Consider the following 27,785-nt stretch of genomic DNA (forward strand, 5'->3'; position numbering starts at 1 on the left):
TTACTGTTGTCTACATAGCAGCGCCGATCACATGCAATAGGAGATAGGGATTTGATAATCTGGTGACAGAGCCTCTTTAAGCCCCTGGCAAGGGGATATGTTAGACATATTGACACTAGACATATAACTTTATCACTATCAAAGGACAGGTAAAGAGAGACCTCTATAAGATCTCTCTCCCCTGTGCTGTTTTCATACGGCTGTGATATTATCACTGAAGTTTGTTTGTATGAGGAAGATCTCCTGGGTCCTAGTAAGACCTAGAAATTCCATTATGTCCTATCAATAGACTTAAAAGTTTAGTTTAAAACCAAAACTGACTGGTAATATTACTAAGTGACACAGTTAGGGGCCAAAGTAGCCAGTCTGGCAACCCTGATACACATGTGCCAATGACTTATGGACAAAATTATAATTCACTTGTTGATGCCAATTTAGAAGGGTCACACTCCCATTTTTGAGTTTTGCAGTTAGACAAGCATATATATATATATATATATATATATAATTTTTTTTTTTAATTATAATTTTTTTATGGTTTTTTTTATGTTGCTCCAAGTGTTAAAAAGTAGCAAAGATCTGTTAGCACTTTTCTCATTTCTGCTTCCTTTGATAGGAAGAATCGTATGAACAACTCCAAGGATCTCGTCAGCCGTGGACTCTTCCAAGTGACACAGACAGTGAAGGTGTGGAGACAGAAAAGGAAAAACGTAAGCCTCCCAATGTGTGTATACATGTATGAAAACCAATTTTTATATTCAAATTTGAGATAAAAACATCAATGAATTTCATGAGAAATTGAGGGCATATAACAATAATATTCAAGACAATGGCATATCTCATACTTTTTTAGATCAAAAAGTTTAACCAGTTATATTGGGACTTTTTTGCACAGATGTTGGACTATCGGGAATTACTGAACATTGGATGTAGGACTTGCTATAGGTAGGTGTGAGACTAATGGTACCTTAATTCAATGGGGAATAGGACAAAGGGCTGCGGGGATATTTTTAAAAGTTCTTGCCCTGTAGTGGGAAACAAAGGTATTTTTACTCTGTAAAGTGAAATATTCGCAACCACACCTAGTGTATTTTTTATATATCTAAGTCTCTGATCACACTTGTGTTTTTCACTTTCAGTTCGGGGTTATGGCATATTTAATGTCAAGAATTGCTCTGTCTGCAGCCATTTTTTGCCATCAAAGATACTAGAAACCTGACAGACCCGATTATAAGTCAAGGATCTGTTCTTGAATTGATCTGGCATAGCTGTCTTGGCTCCATTATGGACAGAAGCCGTGATTCTAGTGTGAACAGAGCCGTACACAATCCTTTTGTTTTTTCTTTTTTTTAAAGTCAAAATTGTAAAAACCCCATGTTATTTTGTTTAACAGTATTTAAATATATATGTTTAATATTTTGAATGAATTTGGTGGCTGTAATGTGATGCTTCTAGAGGAGAATACCCCAAACCTCACGGGGGAATTTATAAATTTTATTAAAACTGGCATTTCATACTCCAGTCTTAATAGACTAAAAAGTTGTAGTAAACTCTGACACATTTATTAAGAGGCAAATGCCTCTTAATAAATGTGTTGCAACTTCAGGCCCGAGCCATGCGTCACAACTGTGGCACAATGGCCGCGGCCATAAACCATGCATTCCCCCCTTTGGGTTCCCTAAAAAAAACATACTCACCCCAGTGCTCCTCTTCTCCCCTCTGGCTCCTTTATCACTCCATCGCTGCTCATACAACGTCCTAATGCCATGCAACATCAGGGCCTTATATGCGATGCGGCACTTCAACGTCATTAGTTCTGCAATGCAAACCACGTCCTGACTCTGCTGTAGATTTCCACTATAACTTACACCAGTTTTCTGGCGTAAATTATAATAAATTTATAGGGCCACGGTGGCCACGTCCCCTTTCCCTGAGGTCACGCCCCTTCACACAAAAGTGGTGAAGGTGGCGCAAAAAGGCCAAAACTTTTAAGCCCTCTTGCGACTTTTACACACCAGGAAACTGGCGTAGAGAGGTTGATAAATCACCCACACAGTGTCCGACTGAGCCTGTGCCATAGTGAGCGGACTAGCTCTGTACTAAGGCTCTGTTCACATCTGCGTTGGGGTACTGTTCTTACGTTCCGTCTGAGCTTTCCGTCAAAACGGGACCCTGAACAGACACAAACGGACACAGACATTTCCGTTTCCATCACCATTGATTTCAATGGTGACGGATCCGGTGCCCATGGTTTCCGTTTGTCTCTGTTATGCATAGTCGACTATTCTATTGCTTCCAGCAAAACGACGGGTCCGGTGCACAACAGAGACAAACGGAAACCACGAGCACCGGATCAGTCACCATTGAAATCAATGGTGATGGAAACGGAAACCTCTGCTTTCTGTCTGTGTCAGTTTGTGTCTGTTCAGGGTCCCGTTCTGACGGAACGCTCCGACGGAACATCAGAACGGGACCCCCAACGCAGATGTGAACAGAGCCTAAAAGAGTCACACAGGCTTCTTGCACAAGGCTCTGCCGATTGCAAGAGCCCTTAGTTTTTGAAAGTATCTTCATTAACCTTCGTATAGTTGAGAAGTGAATAACTTGTCATTGTACAGCACTGTAAAGAGTCATAGGCATTTGATGAATATTTTGGATAGATCATCTTTTGTACTTAGGTATTAGAGGGGAAAATAATTCAATACTGTTACAGGTGGCATGCAAATACCGGGAATTGCTACACATCAAATATAATTATTTAGTAATAGGATCCACCTGGAATGAGAATGTGTGTATTGTGGCCAGAGCAATAGTTCAAAGATGCCCAGCAAGCGTCTGTCCAGTCATCCTTTTCCATGCTTATGTTACTGCTTGCTGATAAATATGTCACCTGGCATACATTATAGACTTGTATTCGGAGTTACCATACAACACTGTTTTTGTGATCTTGTATTCTGGGAGCCAGGCATTCACAATTTATGAGCTCAGAAAAAAATAAACATTAACCAACACCTGTTTTCTGAGTCAGTGTGCCATGGATTTCAGTGGAAATAATACAGACTTCATAATGTTGCTGTTCAATAATAATGGCGAAATCTAAACCTGCAGCTGGAAAAATGTCATCATCCTATAAAGTGTATATATTTTAAATAAGTGCAGTAATAGGATTGCTTATAGAAAGCTAACAAGATCCACCTTAGAAGGTTAAACCTCAGCATCTTATATCATTTATCAAAGTATCTGTTTTGTTATGTTACAGGAATTGCCCAGTCACGAAAATGTCTTTGAGACATGCTTTGCAATGGAAAAAACTATGATACGTTCCTCTTATTGTTCTAAAAGTCATACAGCTTTTCATTTTATGACAGTCAAAGAACATCATTATATTGATTTTCCATTTCAAGCAGTCTATAAAGCATATACAAAAGTATTACAGAATACAACATTCCTGTATGCAGTTTCATACTACATTACATGTTCAATTCTGAAAATAAAAATTAAAAATAACATTTTTGTACCACCTAATGATCACTCCCGCTGTGCAGGGAAACGCTGTGAAGGAGCTGCAGCATTTAACTAGCACTGCAGCCCCTTCATTCTAAGGACCGGTGGGGGTCCCGGCAGTTGAATCCCCATCGATCAGTAGGTGATGGCATATCCTAGTGATATGCCATCAGTTACTATACTCGGAAAAACCCTTTAAAGCAACTATCCAGTTTGAGAACTGCACAATCTTTCTCAGCCTTAGTCACAGATTCTGTCAAATTTAGGCCTGATTTACACGAGCGTGTGCGTTTTGCGCGCGCAAAAAACGCAGCGTTTTGCGCGCGCAAAAGGCATTTGACAGCTCCGTGTGTCATCCGTGTATGATGCGCGGCTGCGTGATTTTCGCGCAGCCGCCATCATAGAGATGAGGCTAGTCGACGCCCGTCACTGTCCAAGGTGCTGAAAGAGCTAACTGATCGGCAGTAACTCTTTCAGCACCCTCGACAGTGAATGCCGATCACAATATACAGCAACCTGTGAATAAAAAAAGACGTTCAAACTTACCAGGAACTGCCTGCTTCCTCCAGTCCGGTCTCCCGGCCGTTGCCTTGGTGACGCGTCCCTCTCTTGTCATCCGGCCCCACCTCCCAGGATGACGCGGCAGTCCATGAGACCGCTGCAGCCTGTGATTGGCTGCAGCCTGTGCTTGGCCTGTGATTGGCTGCAGCTGTCACTTGGCCTGAATTGTCATCCCGGGAGGTCGGACTGGAGGAAGGAGCCGGGACTTATCGGTAAGTCCGAACTTCTGTTTTTTTTTACACGTATATGTATATGGCGATCGAAAGTCACTGTCCATGGTGCTGAAACAGTTTAAGTCTTTCAGCACCGTGGGCAGTGACTGTCTCCTGACGTCACGTACCCGAACATTTTTTGCCGGGTTCGGTCAAAACGAGTTCGGCCGAACCCGGTGAAGTTCGGTGCGCTCATCTCTAATTTGACACTCCGTTTGGATGTTTGTAAACAGAAAAGCACGTGGTGCTTTTCTGTTTACATTCATCCTTTTGACAGCTCTTGCGTGATTTTCGCGCATGCAACGCAGTAGCGTCCGTGTGGCATGCGTTGTTTTCACGCACCCATTGACTTCAATGGGTGCGTGTTGCGTGAAAAACGCACGATTATAGAACATGTCGTGAGTTTTACGCAACGCACTCACGCTGCGCAAAATTCACGCGTCGTCTAAACTGCCCCATAGAGTAATATAGGTGCGTACGACACGCGTGAAAAGCACGCGCGTCGCACGCGCGTATATTACGCTCGTGTAAATGAGGCCTTAAATTCAGGCGCTGCTGGTATCCATCGTGCAGCCACAACACGGATGTGAACAGAGCCTTAAAAATTAAAGGAGTTTTCCCATTTCCTAGTGATGGCATAACACTAAGACCCTTTGGGGTTGAAAATTTTCATACATGCTGTTAAATGAATAAACTCACATGCAACTTTGCTTTTGGAGTGCTGCAGTCTTCTCTCGTTATTAACACTAAGGCCTAGTGCACACTTCCGACACATTTTTCACGGCCGTTTGTGACGGATCCGTGTGGCTGTTTTAGCGGCCGTGTGCACTCTTGTGTGCACTCCGTGTTTCCGTTTCCGTGCGCCGAGCATGGTACTGTCCAGGGTGCTGAAAGAGTTAATGGGCTGCACTGATCGGCGGTAACTCTTTCAGCACCCTGGACAGTACCATGCTCGGTGCTCGGAAAATAAAATTTTAATGTAATAAAAAAAAAAAATGTCATACTTACTTTCCTCCTGTCCGGCCTCCAGCGATGACGTTTCATCCATGTTGCCGCTGCAGCCAATCACAGGCTGTAGTGGCGGTCATGCACGTCAGGATGACGTCAGAAGGCCGGCCTCCAGGGATGACGCTTCATCCCATGTGACCGCCTCTGCAGCCAATCATAGGCTGCAGCGGCCTCTGCAGCCAATCACAGGCTGCCGCATCATACAGGAAGGTCGTACTGGAGGAAGAAGAGGGACTCGTCACCAAGACAACGACCGGGTACGTATGAACTAATTTTTATTTTATTTTTAATCAGCAGCCTCTTTTCTCTATCAGTGATTGATCGAGACAAGTGGCTGCCGATGAGTGTAATATTTCTGTTATGTTTTTCTGCCCGCCCGGCCATTGCTAGGCAATGGCTCCGTCACACACGGACGGCACACGGATGCCTTCTGTGTGCCTTCAGTTTTTTTGACGGCACCATTGACTTGCATGGGCCTCACGGTCTCGGAATCTCAGACCAAAGTAGGACATGCTCTACTTTGGATCGGAACGGAGCAACGGGACCATCCAAAAAACTGAAGTGTGCATGGCCCCATTGAAATGAATGGGTCAGTGTGCTAGCCGTCAGAAAAACGGCTAGCACCCTGAAGGAAAAAACTGAAGTGGGCATGGGGCCTAAGATGTGTGCCATCACGACTGCCGGGATCCCCGCCGATCCTTAGAATGAATAGTTTTATTTGCCCATTGGCACTCCTGGTAACCTAGTTTGCAGGGAACTGCAGCATGGTCCCCTTCAAGTGAATCTCAGGCATATGACGTCACTTTATGAAATGAGAAACCCCTTCAAGAATAAGAAAAGGTATAGTAATAGAATATGTGGGTGAGGGATATGAATATATATTTATTTGGCATCCACAATAAGCTGAGAAATTAAATATATTGCATATGGGTATTAGTCATGTAAATCTCTGAGATGTCAGTGTATTGTAAGTGGATAATTATGGAAAACTCCAGCATTCCTGATGTGGATAAGTACATCTACCAAGACTCATTGTCATTTTCTTTAATAGGTTTTCGCTCACTGACAATCTTTGTAACAGAGTAATCCCGTAGATGGATAGATGACATTACATTTTTGTGTAGGAGGATTCTGGGTCAACTGATCAGACAGTAGGTTCTATATAGACAACAGTTTAGCTTAATGACAACACAATGGAAGAGACTGCAATTTATATGACAGCACCTCGAGTCACTTCTCCGGCATTCAAGGCATGATCATGTCTAATAATGGAGGCAGAAAGAAATCCAAAGACAGTTTCACTTTGTTTCAGAGAGCTGCCTAGAATATAAATTTTGGATACAACTTCACTATAAAAGTCTTTGGTTTAGGGAAGCATCATAAATCTCTACATAGTAATTAAGCTGATAAGAATTAAACACATTTTACATTTTGGGCCGTCAATAAAAAAAAAAATAGGGCCTCAGACAAGAAAAACTAATTGACATTCAAGATTATATGTACTATAGAGAAAGGCCATGCAGGTGCTGTAGGTCCACTCAAAAGCATACCATTACGTTCATGGGCCCCAATGAAAAATCTGTTTCCAGGCCCTTCACCTACTATGTGTAATATATAATACTAGTGCCTTCTTATGTGGCAGAGAGGCCCTTGGGCTCTCCTCAAGAACCAGGACATGAGTGCAACTGCTACCTTACACTTCTTATACCTATGCACCTGGGGCCCCTGAAAAGAGGGCCCTATAAAGGTTGGCCCCATTGTGTTGCTATTGAGTGTTAAAGAGGCTCTGTCACCAGATTATAAGTGCCCTATCTCCTACATAATGTGATCGGCACTGTAATGTAGATAACAACAGTGTTTTTTATTTCGAAAAACGATCATTTTTTAGCACGTTATGAGGAATTTTAGATTTATGCTAATTAGCTTCTTTATAGACAACTGGGCGTTTTTTCTAACTTTTGACCAAGTGGGCGTTGTACAGAGGAGTGTATGACGCTGACCAATGAGCATAATACACTTCTCTCCTTTCATGTCCATTTGTACTCAGCACAGCATGATCTCGCTGTGCTGTAACATACACCCACACTAACTTTACTGGTGTCTTGAGAATGAATAGACATCACCTCCAGCCAGGACGCGATGTCTTTTCACACTCCCGACACTTCGGTAAAGTTTTTGTGGGATTGGTGGATTAGATGTCTTCTGAGGCAGAGTACAATGAGTAAATAGATCGTATAAAGCAAACATTAAGAGATAACAGTATTTTACGCCATATAGAAAAAAACAAATTACATTTTGGGAATGACTTTTTCTTGTAAATACAGGTTAACTGCATCCAGTTGAATAAAATGCAGAGAAACAAATGCTTTGAAGGGGTTATCCAGGTTCATAAAACATTTTCAATAATGGCTGAAAATGACATGAATTAACAGCACTAGTAGTACTCACCTATCCTTTCCTCCGGCGTTCCAGCGCTGACACTCTGGCGGCACTCACGTTGATTATTCACATGTGGGCAGCATGTGACCTCTGCAGCCAATCAGAGGGCTCAGCAGTGACGAATCGTATTTCTGGCATAATGCCAAAAGTTGACCACTGAGCCCTCTGATCGGTTTCAGCATCCACATTCTGCCAGCATGTAAACAATCACCTGTTGTGCCGCCAGAGTGTTTGCCCTGGAATGCCGGAGGAAAGGATAGGTGAGTACTACTAGTGCTGTTAATTCATGTCGTTTGCAGTACGGTAATATGAACCAATCTTTACTAAAAAAGAAAAAATGAACAAAAAACCAAAGAATTTAACACTTGGATCCAAATTGGATTCTGAACATTGCCCCATTATACAAAAACAAACTTGAAAACAAAAAATGGCATCAAAAGTTTCCATAGCCTTTAAAGGAATTGTTCATAATTTACTTGTTTTAGTAGCTTAATTTATTGGAGAACCCCGAAGGTAGAAATATTGTACAACAGCAGGACTAATTGCCTTCTACCATATGCTGTTAGCGAGCGGGAGTAAATCCAATTGTTACTACATTTTTCAGTGATGAAACCATATATGACACCAGTGACAAGAGAGCCCCGGAATTGCAGAATAGTAATGTATAGATCCCTTATTTTATGCATCTTTTACAGCAAGCATTTTTTAATCTTTCCTGTGTGGAACTTGTAAAAGTTTTCCAATTTTATTGTATAATAAAAAATGCTGCTTACAGTGAATAGAAACATTACTGTTTACATCCCGGAGGCTGAAAACCTCTCCTCATCATGTCCAACCGACATAGGTACACAGCTTATTCAGGCTAGGGCGCCACACTGTTCTTTGTTATGCAATGGACGCGGTAATATTTCAGGTATGATCCACAATGTTACTGCAACCATAAGGTACCATGGATCCCTAGCAACAGTGTATCAGAACCCCGTTTTATTGTAAAATGGCTGTATATGCACCTGTTAGCACACAATTGTGTAGAAAAAAAAAGTTATTAATTTATTCATTTAGATCTGACACATTTTCTATTGCCCGCAAAAATATTTCAAAGAAATAATAGCCTCTAGGTGCTACAATATGGAAGCCATACTGTAACAGTCAGGGGCGTAGCTAAAGGCTCATGGGCCCTGATACAAAAGTTCTTATTGCCCCCCCCCCCGCAAACTTCTCATGGCCGACAGCCCGCAGCTTTCAGTTGCATCGCTGGGTCTCCTAAGTGACCCAACAATGCAGCACTAGCAGCCAGGGCCATCACTGAGGTCCTAAAATGTGAGGGGAAATAGCCACAATACATATGTGCCCCCCAAGAAAATGTGTGTGTGTATATTAGGGATGCACGATGCATCAAAACTTCGATACTGTTTCGATACCGTGCACCCCCAAATGGTTCGATACTGTTATTTCATGTATTTCGATACTAAGCTGATACTAAGATACACATTTAAGTATAGTAACACATAATAATATAATAATCCTTATTTATATAGCACCAACATATTACGCAGCACTTTACAATTTAGAGGGAACATGAAACAAACAATATCAGGCATTACATAGTGACAAAGTTAATTTACAATTCAAACCAGAGGCGTGAGGACCCTGCTCGCAAGAGCTTATTATCTATGAGGAAATAAGGGAGACACAAAGTGTAACAGTGTTTGTTCTGTACAATAATGCAGCCATTTTTATACACATGGGGTGGTACACATAAAGCTGCATGAGCCGGTCACCTGCCAGTATCCGTGTATGACGGACAAGAAGAGAAGGAGTGTGAGGGAATCTTATTCTGATGACTAATCTAAAAGGAGGGCTATGGAAAGGAGTCAGATTAGGGAAGCACAGACTGGTGCAGCACGAGAAAAATCTTGGAGACGGGAGTGGGAAGTAAGGATTAGGGAGGATTTTAATCTAAATCGTTGGCAGAACGCAGAGCCCGAGTAGGGTGGTAGACAGAGATGAGGGAGGAGGTGTAAGGAGGTGCAGCACTGTGGAGAGCTTTGTGGGTGAGAGTAATAAGTTTGAATTTTATTCGGAAGGGGATGGGCAACCAGTGCAGTGACTGGCACAGATTAGAGGCGTTGGTGTAGTGGTTGGTCATAAATATAAGCCTGGCTGCTGCATTGAGGATAGATTGGAGAGGGGAGAGTTTGGTGAGGGGAAGACCGACTAGTAATGAGTTACAGTAGTCACGACGAGAGTGAATCAGAGCAACAATGACAGATTTGGCTGTTTCCTCCATAAGAAAAGGGCAGATTCTGGGGATGTTTTTGAAGTGAAAATGACAGGAGCGTGAAAGTGATTGAATGTGAGGAGTAAAGGAAAGATCTGAGTAAAAAATAACCCAGAGACAGCGGGTGTGCTGCTTAGGAGTTATGATAGTGCCACACACAGAGATGGAGACATCAGGTTTAGAGAGGTTAGTAGATGGTGGGAACACAAGGAGCTCCGTTTTAGAAAGATTCCGTTTCAGATAGAGGACATGATGTTAGAGACAGCGGACAGACAATCACTTGTGTTTTGCATTAGAGCAGGGGTGATGTCACGGGAAGAGGCATATAATTGGGTGTCATCAGCGTAGAGATGGTACTGGAAGCCAAATCTGCTGATTTGCCCCAAAAGGGGCTGTGTAGAGAGAAAAGAGGAGCGGACCTAGGATTGATACCTGAGGAACCCCTATAGCAAGGGGAAGAGGAGAAGTGGAACCAGCAAATGACACACTGAACGAGCGGTCAAAGAGAGCGGAATAAAACCAAGAGAGAGCAGCGTCCTTGAGGCCAATAGAGTGGAGCATGTTAAGTAGGAGTTTGTGGTCTATAGTGTCAAAGGCTGCAGAAAGATCCAGAAGAATCAGGAGAGAGGATTTACCATCCGATTTAGCCGGCAAGAGATCATTTGAGACTTTAGTAAGGGCAGTTTCTGTGGAGTGTAGAGTGTGGAAACCAGATTTTAAGGAGTCAAGAATGGAGTTAACAGAGAGATAACGGATAATGCGAGAGTAGACCAAGCGTTCCAGGAGTTTGGAGATGAAGGGCAGATTAATAACTGGTCAGTAGTTAGCAGTGCTGGATGGGTCAAGAGTTGTTTTTTTTAGTAATGGGTTTATAATGCCATGTTTAAAAGAGGAGGGCAAGATACCAGAGGAAAGAGAGAGGTTAAATATTTTAGTCAGGTTACTAGTGACAGCTGGGGAGAGGGACAGGAGGAGGTGTGAGGGGATAGAATCACTAGGACAGGTAGTAGGATGAGAAGAAGAGAGGAGCCTAGAGACTTCTTCTGTTATTGGGTCAAATGCTGAAAGTGAAGAAGAGGGAGTGCGGGAGAGAAGGGGATCGATGTTACTAGGGGACTGGGAGATAATATCATGGCGGATGTTGTCAATTTTAACTTTAAAATAAGTGGCCAGGTCTTCAGCACTGAGATCTGTGATTGGCGTCTGCACTTTAGGACTAAGGAGGGAGGGAAAAGTATCAAAGAGGCGTTTTGGATTATTAGATAGAGTGGAGATAAGAGAAGTGAAATAGACTTGTTTGGCTCGGTGAAGGGAAGAGTTGTAAGTTCTCAGCATAAATTTGTAATGGAGGAAATCTGCAGCCAAATGCGATTTTCTCCACAGTCGTTCGGCACATCTCAAGCACCACTGAAGAAAGCGGGATTGAGGCATGTGCCAGGGTTGTCGTCGTCTTTGTCGAGTGGTTCAGAGCGTAGGGGGGCTGCTTCATCCAATGCATTCTTGAGTGTTATTGTAAAATTTGGCAGCCAGATTGGGACAGGAGAGGGAAGAGATAGGGGACAATGAGGACTGCAGACTGTCTATGAGTTTCTGAGTGTTAACCCCTTCCCGACATTTGCCGTAAATGTACGTCATGGAAAGCATTGACTTCCCGCAAAATGCCGTACATTTACGGCAAATGTTTGGCACCGGCTCAGAAGCTGAGTCGGTGCCATCATCGTCGGACCTCAGCTGTATCATACAGCTGACATCCGACTGTAACGGCGGGGACCGAAATTAGCTTCGATCCCCGCCATTAACCCCTTAAGTGCAGCGCTCAAACGCGATCGCTGCACTTAAGGTGTTTGCAGCTCATCGGAGCCCCAGCAATGAAATTGCCGGGGTTCCGGTGGCTGCAATGGCAACCGGAGGCCTAATACTGGCCTCCCGGTCTGCCTAGCACCGAAGCCGGTCAAGATCCGCCCGGCGGCGGAGCCTGATCGGCTTCCGTAGCTGCCGGCAAGATGGCGCCGGGTCAGGAGCTGATCCGGCGTCATCAGCGGTGGAAGTCAGCTGTACTGTACAGCTGACATCCACCTGTAACGGCAGGAACCGGAGCTAGCTCCGATCCCTGCCGTTAACCCCTTCGATGCAGCAATCGAAAGCGATTGCTGCATCGTAGCGGTTACTAGCAGATCGCCAGCCCCGACAGGCAATCGGGACTGGCGACTGCTGTTATGGCAACAGGAGACACAATGGTCTCCTGCTCTGCCATTACGGAAGCCGATTAGGCCCCGCCGGGAGGCGAAGCCTAATCGGCTTGCTGTCAGTGAATGACTGACAGATCTAATACATTGCACTACATAGGTAGTGCAATGTATTAGAAAAAAAAAAATCTGACCGTTGGACCTTCAAGTCCCCTAGTGGGACTTGAAAAAAAGTGTATAAAAAAGTGTAAAAAAAAGTGCAAAAAATAAAAGTTTGAAAACAATAAAAGTTTCAAGTAATCAAATAAAACACAATCCCCCTTTTAGGGCATGACCACACATGGCGGAATTCCTCCGCAACTGTCCGCATCGATGCCGCACAGAATCTGCGTTGCAGATTCTGCAGCGGATCTGCACAAAATGTGCAGTACATTGATGCGGACTAGCTGCTGCAGACTGCGGGAAAAGTGCTTCCCTTCTCCCTATCAGTGCAGGATAGAGAGAAGGGACAGCACTTTCCCTAGTGAAAGTAAACGATTTTCATACTTACCGGCCGTTGTCTTGGTGACGCGTCCCTCTTTCGGCATCCAGCCCGACCTCCCTGGATGACGCGCCAGTCCATGTGACCGCTGCAGCCTGTGCTTGGCCTGTGATTGGCTGCAGCCGTCACTTACACTGAAACGTCATCCTGGGAGGCCGGACTGGAGACAGACGAAGGGAGTTCTCGGTAAGTATGAACTTATATGTTTTTTTACAGATACATGTATATTGGGATCGGTAGTCACTGTCCCGGGTGCAGAAACAGTTACTGCCGATCGCTTAACTCTTTCAGCACCCTGGACAGTGACTATTTACTGACGTCTCCTAGCAACGCTCCCGTCATTACGGGAGCCCCATTGACTTCCTCAGTCTGGCTGTAGACCTAGAAATACATAGGTCCAGCCAGAATGAAGAAATGTCAAGTAAAAAAAGCAAGACGCATCCGCAGCACACATGACATGTGCATGACAGCTGCGGACTTCATTGCGGAACTTTGAATCTCCATTGAAGTCAATGGAGAAATTCCGCCATGAGTCCGCCACTGCTCCGCAACAGACAGAGCATGCTGCGGACACCAAATTCCGCTCCGCAGCCTATGCTCCGCAGCGGAATTGTACGCATCGTGTAAACGAACACTGCTAAATTAAAGTGAAAGTCAATGTAGAAACGGCTCCGCTGCGGATTAACGCTGCGGAGTGTCCGCAGCGGAATTTAAGTGCAATTCCGCCATGTGTGAACCCGCCCTTACTCTTATCAAGTCCTTTATTATTGAAAAATAATAATAAACCATATGTATTTGGTATCGCCACGACCGTAACGACCTGAGGTATCAAAATATTATATTATTTATTGCACGCGGTGAACAGCGTAAAAAAAACCCGTAAAAAACTTTACCAGAGTTTCTGTTTTTTGGTCACTTTGCCCTACAAATAAGTGATCAAAAATTCGCACGTATCCAAAAATGGTACCTATAAAAACTATAGCTCATCCCGCAAAAAACAAGCCCTCATACACCTCCGTCGACCAAAAAATGAAAAAGTTATGGTTCTCACAACTTGGCGACAGAAAAAATACATTCTTTTTACAAAAGTAATTTTATTGTGCAAAAAGTTGTAAAACATGAAAAAGTTCTATAAATTAGGTATCGCCGGAATCGTACTGACCCGCAGAATAAAGTTAACATGTAGTTTATAACACATGGTGAACGCTGTATAAAAGAAAACAAAAAAAGCTGTGCCAGAATTGCGTTTTTTTGTTTACCTGGCATCCCAAAAAATAGGATAAAAGGTGATCAAAAAGTGACATGTACCCCAAAATGGTACCAATAATAACTACAGCTCGTCCCGCAACAAACCAGCCCTCATACCGCTACGTCTATGAAAAATAAAATTAGTTATGGCTCCAATAAGTCAAGAAATAAAAAAATATGCAGTTGTGCCCGAGGGGAACATTTCTTCTGTTTCAAGAGGCGATTTATCAAGGACCTAAAATTAGGAAACCAGGAAGGGGAGAGCCCAAAAATATCCGCTGGAAGCGAAGGTACCCGTATTATACCAGGACAACGCTTTCCCGGCAAAATTCCCCAAACTACAAAAGGTGCGGAGTGTGGACCAAAAGGGGCATAAGAAAGGACGCCATTTATCAGTGCGACACCGGCCTGTGCAGAAAGGATTGCTTCACAGCGTAACACACATCTATGGATTATTTTTTTTTTTTTATACCACCTGACTATGCCCCTTATATACTCCGCCCCGCTTACATGTACCCCCACATTATAAATGGAAACACCAGCAATACTCAAACAAATATAGTACCAAGCAAAATCCGCTCTCCAAAAGCCAAATGGTGCTCCCTCGGCTCTGAACCCTACAGCGTGCCCAAACAGCAGTTTCCTTCAACATATATGGCATCGTCATACCCGGGAGAACCCTTTTAACAATTTTTGGGGTGTGTGTCTCCAGCGTCATAAGCTTGGCATGACATATTTGCCACTGAATGGCATATCTAGGGAAAAATATTAATTTTTAATTTGCACCATCCGCAGCACATTCATTTATGGAAAAGACCTGTGGGGTGAAAATGCTCACTACACCCCTTAATAAATGCCTTGAGGGGTGCAGTTTCCATAGTGGGGGTCACTTATCAGGGGTTTCTTTTTATTATTTCACATCTGAGCCTCTGCAGTTGTGAACCAATACTTTGTAAATCGCCAAATTAGGCCTCCACTCCGCATGGTACTCTTCACTCCTGAGCCCTGTCATATGTCCAGGCAAAAGATTAGGGCCACATGTAGGGTGTTTCTAAAACCGGGAAACACCGCATAATAATTAGAGAGCTGTCTTGTTATGGTGGCACAAGCCGGGCACCACATATTGGCATATCTATGGAAAAAAAATCCCATTTTCACTCTTCAACATCGAGTGCACACTAATTTCTACAAAACACCTGCAGGGTTAAAATGCTTACTACACCCCTTGGTAAATGCATTGAGTGGTGTAGTTTCCAAAATGGGGTCACTTCTGGGGGGCTTCCACTGTTTTGGGCCCACAGGCGCCCAGAAACCAATCCAGCAACATCTGCACTCCAAATGGCGGTTCTTCCCTTCTGAGCCCTGCCGTTTGCCCAAACAGCAGTTTATGACCACATATGGGGTATTGCCGTACTCGGGAGAAATTGCTTTACAAATGTTGGGTTCTTTTTTTCCTTTATTTGTTGAGAAAAGGAAAAAATTTGCGCTAAAGCTACGTCTTATTGAAGAAAAAGGACTGTTTTTATTTTCACTGCCTAATTATAATAAATTCTATGAAACATCTGTGGGGTCAAAATGCTCACTACACCGCTAGATGAATTCCTCAAGAGGTGTAGTTTCCTAAATGGAGTTCCTTTTTGGGCGTTTTCATTGTTTTGTCCCCTCAGGGGCTTTGCAAATGTGACCTGGCCTCCGCAAATCATTCCTGCTAAATGTGATCTCAAAAAGCCAAATAGCGCTCTTTCCCTTCTAAGCCTCGCCGTGTGTCCAAACAGCCGTTTATTACCACATGTGGGGCACTGTTTTACTCGGGAGAAATTGCTTTACAAATTTTGTGGTGCTTTTTCTCCTTCAGTCCTTCTGGAAATGAGAAAAAATTAGCTAAACCTAGATTTATTTTTTAAAAATTTAGATTATTATTTTCAGGGCCTACTTCCAATAATTTCTGCAAAAAAACTGTGGGGTCAAATCGCTCACTATACCCCTAGATAATTTCCTCAATGGGTGTAGTCTCCAAAATGGGGTCACTTGTGGGGGGTTTCCACTGTTTTGTCCCCTCAGGGGCTTTGTAAATGTGACATGGCCTCCGCAAACCATTCCTGCTAAATGTGAACTCCAAAAGCCAAATAGCGCTCTTTCCCTTCTTAGTCACACCGTGTCTCCAAACAACCGTTTATTACCACATGTGGGGTATTGTTTTACTCGGGAGAAATTGCTTTACAAATTTTACGGTGCTTTTTCTCCTTCAGTCCTTTTGGAAATGAGAAAAAATTAGCTAAACCTACATTTTCTTTGAAAAAATTTAGATTATCATTTTCACAGCCTACTTCCAATAATTTATCCAAAAAACCTGTGGGGTCAAAACGCTCACTATACCCCTAGATAATTTCCTCAATGGGTGTTGTTTCCAAAATGGGGTCACTTGTGGGGGGTTTCCACTGCTTTGTCCCCTCAGGGGCTTTGTAAATGTGACATGGCCTCTCAAACCATTCCTGCTAAATTTGAGCTCCAAAAGCCAAATGGCGCTCTTTCCCTTCTAAGCCCTGCCGTATGTCCAAATATCCATTTATTACCACATGTGGGGTATTGTTTTACTCGGGAGAAATTGCTTTACAAATTTTACGGTGCTTTTTCTCCTTCAGTCCTTGTGGAAATGAGAAAAAATTAGCTAAACCTACATTTTCTTTGAAAAAATTTAGATTATCATTTTCACAGCCTACTTCCAATAATTTATCCAAAAAACCTGTGGGGTCAAAACGCTCACTATACCCCTAGATAATTTCCTCAATGGGTGTTGTTTCCGAAATGGGGTCACATGTGGGGGGTTTCCACTGTTTTGTCCCCTCAGGGGCTTTGTAAATGTGACATGGCCTCTCAAACCATTCCTGCTAAATGTGAACTCCAAAAGCCAAATAGCGCTCTTTCCCTTCTCAGCCACGCCGTGTCTCCAAACAACCGTTTATTACCACATGTGGGGTATTGTTTTACTCGGGAGAAATTGCTTTACAAATTTTGCGGTGCTTTTTCTCCTTTAGTCCTTGTGGAAATGAGAAAAAAAATTGCTAAACCTACATTTTCTTTGAAGAAATGTTGATTTTAATTTTCACGGCCTACTTCCAATAATTTCTGTAAAAAACCTGTGGGGTCAAAATGCTCACTACACCCCTAGATAATTTCCTTGAGGTGTCTAGTTTCCCAGATGGGGTCACTTTTGGGGGATTTTTTACTGTTTTGTCACTGCAAGAGCCCTTCAAAGCTGACATGGTGCCTAAAATATATTCTAATAAAAATAAGGCCCCAAAATCCACTAGGTGCTACTTTGCTTCTGAGGTCGGTGCTTCATTCCAGTAGCACGCTACGGCCACATGTGGGATATTTCCTAAAACTGCAGAAACTGGGCAACAAATATTGAGTTGCATTTCTCTGGTAAATCCTTCTGTGTTATAAAAAAAATTGTATTAAAAATTAATTTCTGCAGAAAAATATGAAATTTGTAAATTTCACCTCTACTTTGCTTTAATTCCTGTGAAATGTGTAAAGGGTTAAGACATTTTATAAATGTTGTTTTGAATACTTTGAGGGGTGAAGTTTTTAAAATGGGGTGACTTATTGAGGGTTTCTAATATATAAGGCCCTAAATTCCACTTCACAACTGAACTGGTCCCTGTAAAAATAGCCTTTTGAAATTTTCTTGAAAATGTGAGAAATTGCTGCTAAAGTTCTAAGCCTTGTGATGTCATAGAAAAATAAAAGGATGTTCAAAAAACGATGCCAATTTAAAGTAGACATATGGGGATGTTAATTAGCAACAATTTTGTGTGGTATATCTGCCTGTCTTATAAGCAGATACATTTAAATTGAGAAAAATGCTAATTTTTTCAATTTTTCGCAAATTTTTGGTGTTTTTCACAATTAAATACTGAACATATCGAGCAAATTTTGTTAGTAACATAAAGTCCAATGTGTCACGAGAAAACAATCTCAGAATCGCTTGGATAGGTGAAAGCATTCCGGAGTTATTACCACATAAAGTGACACATGTCAGATTTGAAAAATGAGGCTCTGTCAGGAAGGTCAAAAGTGGCTAAAGAGGGAAGGGGTTAATGGCATGTAGATTTCTGTATGTCTGATACGTAGGCATGACCTGAGAAGGCAGAGAATATTTGATAGTAAAGGAGAGAAGGTTGTGGTCAGAGAGCGGGAGAGGAGAGTTAATAAAGTCAGAAACTGAGCAGAGACGGAAGAAGACCAGGTCAAGTGAATGCCCGTCTTCATGTGTAGGAGAGTTAGTAAGTTGTGACAGACCTAGGGAAGAGGTTAAAGATAGAAACCGGGAGGCAGATGGGGAGATTGGGTTATCAATGGGGATGTTGAAGTCACCCATCATGAGAGTGGGTGTTTCAGAGGATAGAAATTGTGGAAGCTAGGCAGCAAAATGATCCAGGTATTTGCGGGGTTAGACCGGGGGGCGGTAGACAACTGCCACTCAGAGGGAAAAAGGGTGAAAGAGTCTGAGGCTGTGGACTTCAAAAGAGGGAAATGTGAGTGAGGGGACCGGGGGAATGACCTGGAAAGTGCAGTGTGGGGAAAGAAGTATACCTACTCCTCCACCCTGCCTGTTCTCAGGTCTAGGGGCATGAGAGAACTGGAGACCGCCATAAGACAGAGCAGCAGGAGAAGCAGTGTCAGACAGGTGTGTCCATGTTTCTGTAAGAGCCAGGAGGTTGAGAGCGTTAGAAGTCATGAATAAAGGTGAGTTTGTTGCACATGGACCGAGAATTCCAGAGAGCACAGTTAAAAGAGACAGGAGAAGACATACAAGGAATAGTAAGAAGATTTGCAGGGTTTCTATGTGTGGCAGATAAGTGATTGAGCTTGGCAGAAGAAAAGGGAGGACCAGGGTTGGGAGGGATGTCCCCTGCAGCTAGTAGCAGGAGAATGGAGAGAGACAGCAGTTGGTTCTGTGATTTATGAGAGTGATTTTTATGTTGAGCAGTGGGATGAGATGGGTTAAGTTGACTGAGGAAAGTGAATAGTGCATGGGAGCTGTACATGGGCACATGAATGTATGGGAGTGGGGCTACGGCTGTGTAATACAGCCATTGCCCCGCACCTGAGTCCTGACAAGTATGTGCACGGTCAGCATGATGTGATGTGACCAGCGCTGCACTAATGAGCGGTGGCACTGAAGACAGATCATAGCGGGCGCACTACAAAACACCCCCATGTTCTGTCTTCAGTGCCTGTGCCGCCGCTCATTAGTGCAGCGCCGGACGCATCTCCTCATGCTGACCACGCACGCGCTTAATGTAAGGAGCGGGGCAATGGCTGTATTACACAGCCGCAGTCCCGCTTTAACGGAGGAGATCAGAGAAACCTCTAATCTACGCCGCTATTCCCCTGAATGCTGCGATCAATGCTGACCGCAGCATTCAAGGAGAACATGAGAAGGGGGGATGCCCCTTGGATCGCGTCTCAGGAATCCCTGTGACGCGATTGAGGGACATACCATATATGGGCAGACAGCCCAGGGTCCATTGAAGGACCCAGTGCTGTCTGCCAATATTTACTGTTGTTAGGGCATACTTAAGTATGTCCTAACAACTGCCTGTATACTATCCATACACAGGCTAATGTACTGGCATATATGTATACCAAATATATACCAGTACATTAAAGTTTAAAAATAAAGTAAAAACATAAAGTAATATTAAATTTTAAAAAAATACACATACACCTTTTTTACAATAAACATTAAAATAAGTCTCAATACATAAAATATACACATATTCGGTATTGGCGTGGCCGTAATAACCTTCACAACAATTGTTTGGCGTAATTGTACGCTGTAAAAAAATCAAATCAAAACTGCTTTCTTTCACTTATTATTGTGTGGCACGAGGTGGGATGAATTTAACCTCCATGTGCCTCACATTAATTATAATTAACCCCATTATGTACCTTGCACATTAACCCATTATGACTGAGAAACATGATGGGGTTAATTACTCTTAATGTGAGGCACATTCAAAATTCATCACACTACATGCCTCACATCACAAAATTGAAGAACTTTTTTTTTTTATTACTGTTGGCAAAGTATCGTTTTGGTATCGAAATCGCAATACTACACAAAGTATCGGTATTGAAGTTCAAATTCTGGTATCGTGACATCCCTAGTGTATATGTGTGTATAGGAGACAGCATATCTATAGCACTACGCCCTATAAACTATGGATAGGATTAGATACAGTGGTTCAGCAGACAGTATCACACATGATAGAATTAGATATAGGGCTCAGCTCGCTGACATTGCGGCTCCAGTGCTGGACCCAGGAAAGGTAAGAATAATAATTGTTTTGCTTCTTTATGTGTTACTAATTATTTTTGTGTGTTTGTTTTATTTTACATGTTCGGTTGTTGGACTACGTCGGATTCGAGGGCTACTTCAATTACAGCGTTTTTTTATTCTCAATAAAATGGTAAATGAGGGTTGTGTGTTTTTTTATTTCAATAAAATATTTTTTCTATGTCCTTATATTTTTTTTAAACTGTATTATTACCAGCTTAGTAATAGCTTCTGGCTGATTGACAATATCCATTACTAAGACGGGGCTTAATGTTATGCCGGTGCAAGGGCTAACACTAACCCCATTACCCCCGGCACGCACCGCCACGAGCCAGTACCCGACCATCTGTAATGATGGTCGGGCACTGGGGTGGCTGCAGGCTCGTAGTATTAGGCTTGGGAAGGCCAAACACAGTGGCCCTTCCCACCCTGCTAATGCTCGGCAGCTGCTGCCATGTTGTATCTGGCTGTTTTTTGTTTTTTTAAATGACGTGGGTTTTTCATAACCAGCCAGATGCAATAAAGCAGCAGGCTAGCATTACCAGGGGGGGGGGGGCGCGCGCAGTTTCTGGCCTTTCCCAGCCTGATGTTACCAGCCTGCGGCCGCCCTGTTATGCGACCATCGCTACAGATGGTCGATTACTGGATCGTACCCAGCTCTTCCCGGCACCCCTGGTGGCGATGGGTACCGGGGTAATAATGAAGGTTAGTGTTAGACTCTGCACCGACTAACACTAAGCCCCTCCTTAGTAATGGACGCTGTCAATCAGCCGGCGGCCATTACTAAGGCGGTAGTAATAAAGTTTAAAAAAAACACAAAGACATAGAAAAAATATTTTATTGAAATAAAAAAAAAACACAAAAGCCTCATTAACCATTTTATTGATAATAAAAAAAAGCCGTCATCAAAGTAATCCTCGACCCGATGTAGTCCAACAACCGAACCTGTAAAAAAACACAAACACAAAAAACACTATTAGTAACACATGTGGTAGGCTTAGATACAGGGCCCATGTGTGATACTGTCCGTCAGACCCTGTATCTAAGCCTACCACATGGTAGGCTTAGATACAGGGTCCAGCAGACAGTAATCTTATACAGTATAAGATTACTGTCTACTGGGGCCCTGTATCTAAGCCTACCCTGTGGTAGGCTTATATACATGGCCCATCAGACAGGATCACACATGGGCCCTGTATGTATGCCTACTATGTGATTGGATTAGATACAGGGCCCAGCACACAGCATCACACAATCTGTGATCCGGTCTCATGGGCCCTCTAAGCCTGCTACATCGTAGGCTTAAAAGGGGTTGTCAAGTCCCTAAATATTGATGACCTATCCTCAGGATAGACAATCAACAGCTGATGGGTCGGGGTCTAACTCCCGGGACCCCCATCAATCAGCTGTTTTGAAGGGTCCGCAGCGCTCGTAAGAGAGCTGCTTCCCCTTCATTTCCCTTACTTGCTCACACTTTGAGTCGCCGACACGGATTCACAGTGTGAGCAAGTGACCGGAATGAAGGGGAAGCAGCTCTCGTACGAGCGCTGTGGCCCCTTCAAAACTGCTGATTGGCGGGGTCCCGGGACCCCGACCTGTCAGCTTCTGCAGACAGGGATATTAATCTTACCCTCCTCTTCAGCCGCAGCGGATGTCCTCACTCTATCCAGGGTCGGGCTGTTGTGCGCGGCGCATTGCGTTGTGATGTCATGCGCAGTGCACTGTTCTGTGACGTCAGGACCTCCGCTGCGCTCCAGAACCAGGCGGGTAAGTACTGTCCGTTACTATTGTAACAGGGGCCCGTGGCCCCAGTTACTATAGTAACTGTTTATTGATGTGGGGTGTGGGGCCGCGGGCCCCCCTGGCTTAGGGGCCCGGTCGCAATTGCAACCGCTGCGACCCCTATAGCTACGCCGCTGGTAACAGTGAACACATATAACCCCCTGCGTGATAGCGGGTATTACATTGAACTCCTAGGGTGGCATAGAAGGCCTAATCGATCAGTTTTAAAGTTTTTAAGGTAGTTGTATGGTGTGAATTTCTTTCCTCGCTAACCATCTGCTTTTTATAATGAATTTATAATGGATATCCAACTGCAAATCAAGAAAATAAAACAATTCCTTGTATAGTTTTTCAATAATATATGCAAGAATAATTTTCACATCATTAGAAAATATCTCAAAGGGGTGGAATGTTTTTCTTATTCTTGTAGAGTAGCTGTTCCAAAAAAATCTTTCATTTCGTCATAACAAAGCTTTAAGTTTCAGACTAATCCTAAAGTAAATTCATAAAACAAGTCAGATTAAAAACCTAATGGCTTGCCAAGGAAGTCTTTGAATGAAGTGTTAGAAAAATAGAACATAATGGCATGTTCTCTGTCACTGTCGATTAAAGAATGGCGGATATATGTGTCAAGTTTTCTTTCTTTAAAGGGAATGTGTCGCTAGAAATTATTTTTGTTTTTTTTTAGTTAAACAGTTAGTGTATAAATGATTAAACATTGTTCTAATTTTCTAAAGTCCGGAAATATTATAAATTAGATTCTAATTTATAACATTTCCCCTTGCTGGTCACTAGAGGGAGCAATTCCCAAAATTGCAGCATTGGCATGTGATAAAGCAACCACATTGCTTTATGCTGCAAAATTTGAGAAGACACACTCGCTCTAGCGTCCTCAAACAATCCCCCCTCCTTTATCCTGGCTAGTGCCAGGAGAAAGGAGGGGATTGAACGTTCAAACTTCCTACACTGTGTGTCGCCATTTTTTGAGCGAATACACAGTGTAGTAGGCTTACATACAGTAGTAAACACACAGTAAAACACGAACAAACACAGACATAACTTACCTGCTCTTGCCGCCGCCGCTCCCTCTGGTCCTAGTGCTTGCTTTAGAACAGATGTTCCGGAAGCTGCGACCGGAAGTAGTAATCTTACTGTCCGGCCGCGGCTTCCAGTCCACAAGAAAATGGCGCCGGATGTCGCTCGGCCGAAGACCTTCCCACACAGACGGCGTACAGCATAGTGAATGGAACGGCTCCCGTTCGCATTCACTATGGGGCTGTATGTGCCGTATTCCATGTCTGTATGTGTCGTTAATCTACACATACAGAGATGAAAAAAAAAATGGCAGCCCCCATAGACAAGAAAAAGTTAGAAAATAAAAAAAAGTAAAACAGAAACACACAAATAAAACATTTTTTAATAAAACTCTTAAATCAAATTTATATATAAAAATTTTTTTTTTTCGCGACACCCTTCCTTTAAATTGCTTTCTTTAATTTTGCTTTACGCATTTAAAGATTGAAACAAAACATTATCAGGAAAATTCCAAGTGAGAATTATTCTGGAACAATCTTTAGACATGTACATATCTATCAATAGTTAAATGTAGGTATAGATGGATAGTGATATAGAGATAGTAAAACTTTTTTTTTTTAAATAGGAAACTATCCAAGCATTCTTGAACTGTAGTATTAATTTTTTTTTTTTATAAATAATACAACTAAAGAAATTGTTACATCAGGATAGCACCTGTCCATATACCCTATTGTAACATACGGATATCATAAAGGGAGATCCCATGCTTGATACACCCTTTAGACGACAGGGCGGAGAACTGCTAAAATCAATGTCTTACACTCTGGTGATTCGAATTATCCATGTATTACTTTTAAATGGCAGAATGTAATACCACATTTCTCCTATAGTGGCCACTGCAGGGAAAATGAATAGCTAATGGAACTTTCTCTGGCAAAATCATCTGCATGCTGGGGATCTTTGGAGCCATACCTACAGTGATCAGCTGAATGTCACCACGACTTTCAGATTAAAGGAATTGTCTCATAGATACGTCACATATAGGTACCTAACCCCTCCAGGTGGCTCACTGCAGCAGAATTCCAATAGAATGGTAGAATGTGGGTCCCAATAGAGAGGACAGCCGGACTAGAAGAGTATACAATAATTGTACATTTATGATGATATCATTAATGATTTATGTTATGTCCAGTCATTAGAAATGTAATTAAAAAAATATTATAGTGTAAAAAGATAGAACAGTTTTTTTTTTTGCCTTTCTTGATGGCCAGTTTGTCTCTTACGTGCAGAAACTTTTATATTTGTCTTTTCCTTTAATGTTTCTGATGTGGCTCATGTAAATTATGGACAGGACCCTGTTGGTTCGATGGTGTTCAGTAAGAATACTGTATGCCTAGAAAGTGTATGTGACCTCAAATCTTTACGGACATTTCAGCAATGTTCTGCTGGCAGCTTTTTGATGGTTTTCCAAAAATGAGGAAGGCCCCTTTTTAGTCTGTTTAGAAAAGCAGAGAGTATGAGCTAATGGTGGAGTGGCTAGTGATCTTCTTATGTCTGGCTTCTTGATGTGTTGTGGGCACACTGTGTTTGGAAGAAAGCAGTGTTGTCATATGAGTATACAGATATTCGATTGGGAAATAGGATGTAAATAGACAATGGAGACGATGTAAATCAGATTTAATTATAGGGGAGTGGGTCCTCACTCTATATGATGTATTATGGTGATATGTGTAAGGGTCCGTGACATGATCGTATATTAGTAGTTGATTCATAGCACTCAAATCAAAGTCTATAGAGTCCTGGAATAGATTCTCAACAGACCCTAGGCTGTAGAAGATTTAAAAAAAACATGTCTGCTTTCTTGCTAAAAAAATAATGGCACACTTGTCCATGGGTTGTGTCTGAAATTGCAGCTCAGCTCCATTGAAATGAATGGGGCTGAGCTGCAATACCACACACAACCTTTGGACAGGTATGGCACTGTTTTTGGAATAAATAAAGCAGTCATATTTTTCTAATGCCACAACCTCTTTAGTGGTCATGTATTGAGACCTAAAACTTAATTCCCTGCACCCTCTATCGATCAGCTAAATGAAGGGGCTGCGGTGCAACCCCTTCATTGTATACCCATGCACTTAACTGAGCTGCTGTGAGCAGTGGCAGATTAAGTAGACCATAGGCCCTGGGCTGTTCCACAAGCTTGGGCCCTTCCACCGATCAGAACTTTTGACATATCACTATGTCACTGACATGTCACATTTTTTTAAAAAAAGTCTAGTTACCATTTAAGCAGTCAGACACCCCTCCCCTTGCAGTAAAATAACTCCTGTGGGCTATATGGGGGGATTATACTGCAAGGGGGGATCAGTGCATCTGACTGACTGACTGCTGAGTGCTCTATGGGAGGGTCTAAGCGTCTGACTCTTATGGCTCTGGGGGGAAGGAGTTATCCCCCCTTAGAGATCTCAGCAGTCATTCAGACGCGATGACCCCCCTTGCAGTATAATAATTACTGAGGGCTCTATGGGTGGGAAATTATTTCACACACAAAAATTTAGAAATTAAACACCCTATATACAATTCACACTAACACCACACACACTATATATTCAAACCACACACTATACACACACACTACACACACACTACATGCACACTTCCACTATATACACACACTATACAGACTTACATTATACACACACTATAGGCACACACTTACACTATATAGGCTTACATTATACACACTATAAACTCTATACACACAGCACACACTATATAGACTTACACTATATACACTATACACACACACACACTATATAGACTTACACTATACACACACGCACTATATAAACTTACATTATACACACCATATAGACTTACACTATAAACACTATACACACACTATATACACTATACACATGCACACTATATAGACTTACACTATATACACTATACACACACTACACACTATATGGACTTACACTATATACACTACACACACACACTACACACTATATGGACTTACACTATATGCACACACTACACACTATATAGACACACTATATACACACTACTCACTATATAGACTTTCACTATATACACTATACACACAGCACACACTATATAGACTTACACTATATAGACTCACACTATATACACTATACACACACTATATAGACTTACACTATATACACACTGTATAGACTTACACTATATACACTATACACACAGCACACACTATATAGACTTACATTATACACACACCATATAGACTTATACTATAAACACTATACACACACACACTATATGGACTTACACTATATGCACACACTATATAGACTTACACTATATACACTATACATACACTACTCACTATATAGACTTACACTATATACATTATACATACACTACTCACTATATAGACTTACACTATATACGCACTACTCACTATATAGACTTACACTATGTTCACTATACAAACACAACACTTACCAGAGCCTCTTCCTCTGCGGTGATTGTTCTCTGGAAGCTTCCAGGACCTTAATCATGTTACTGTGATGTCACCACAGGTCCTTCACCTCCTAGTTGCAGTCTTGCCGTTGTCAAGCAGCTGCTGGAGATGTAGACTGGAGGGACAGTGCACAGCAGCACAGAGGAGCAGACTGCCAGGGAGAGTGACTCCTGCACCTGTCCATCACTATCTCTGACAGTCTGCTCTCTACAGCAGATGTGCTGTGCCGCCTGCCCCCTGTTCTCTGGCCACAATTGACTCCCCCTGCACATGACCCCCCACCTCTTCATCCGCAGGTGAGACTGATGACCGTGAGAATGCGGTTAACTTGTGTGGTTTGGGCGGCCCGAATCGCCCATATGAGGATCCGCCACTGGCTGTGAGCTGCAGAACCAGACACAGCCATAACAAAATGTACAGCTTTGTGCTAAGGTAAACCATGGGGGAGGGTCCGCAGTGCTGGAGTGCCTCAGATTCTTCATCCGGCTAACCAGCGGGTGTGCTTTGAGTCAGACACCCACGGATCAGATATTGATGGCCTCTCCTAGGGATAGACCGTCAATATTACAGCCTCAAAAACCCTAAGGTTAATATGATAAAGAGGCCATTGTACTGTACATAACACAACACAATTCAATGATATTCATAGTAGAGTTTGTGGTAGTTTTAATATGTCTGTTTTTTTTAAAGAAAATCCCTTATCATAAAATGTGTCTCATTGCAGATTCATATAAAGAAGTTTGATCAAAAAGGCTAATTATTGGCCAAAGGCAGACTTTAGAGGGAGTCCAAAGGTGGTCCCTAGAGGCATAGACCCCAGCTTGAGAGATGCAGGCTACCTCCGCCAGAACTAGATTCTACAAATAATTTAGTATGATTCTTCTTTCCTGTTGGTGATCTTTCCAAATCACTGTCTTATTTTCCCTTTATGCGAGAAGAATGACTCCGTGCTTGGCTCTCCTAGAGCTCCTTTATGGGAAAGTAAAACCTGCTAAGTAAACATGTCATTTGTTTCAGATGCGTCATGTTCCCCCTTTAGTTGTGGTTAGGAATCCTGGAGGACTTTCTTTCCCACACACTTTTCACATGGAAGTGGTTACAGCTACCGTGCTTAATATTCTCTAATTT

At 42.6% G+C, this 27,785-nt stretch overlaps 1 protein-coding gene across 3 annotated transcripts in view; it reads left to right on the forward strand.

Annotated features, from left to right (window-relative positions):
* C5H8orf34 (chromosome 5 C8orf34 homolog) overlaps positions 1 to 27,785 on the forward strand; it is a 392,453-nt gene that overhangs the window by 359,402 nt on the left and 5,266 nt on the right. For 2 of the 3 annotated variants that reach the window (XM_075828255.1, XM_075828256.1), the window contains exons 13-14: positions 617 to 710; positions 896 to 945. In XM_075828255.1, the coding sequence (XP_075684370.1) occupies positions 617 to 710; positions 896 to 933 (132 nt within the window). In that variant the 3' untranslated portion in view covers positions 934 to 945. The remainder of the gene's footprint in view (positions 1 to 616; positions 711 to 895; positions 946 to 27,785) is intronic. The other variant, XM_075828257.1, reaches the window with a different exon arrangement.

This window comes from Rhinoderma darwinii, chromosome 5 (genome assembly GCF_050947455.1).
Source record: "Rhinoderma darwinii isolate aRhiDar2 chromosome 5, aRhiDar2.hap1, whole genome shotgun sequence".
NCBI lineage: Eukaryota > Metazoa > Chordata > Amphibia > Anura > Rhinodermatidae > Rhinoderma > Rhinoderma darwinii.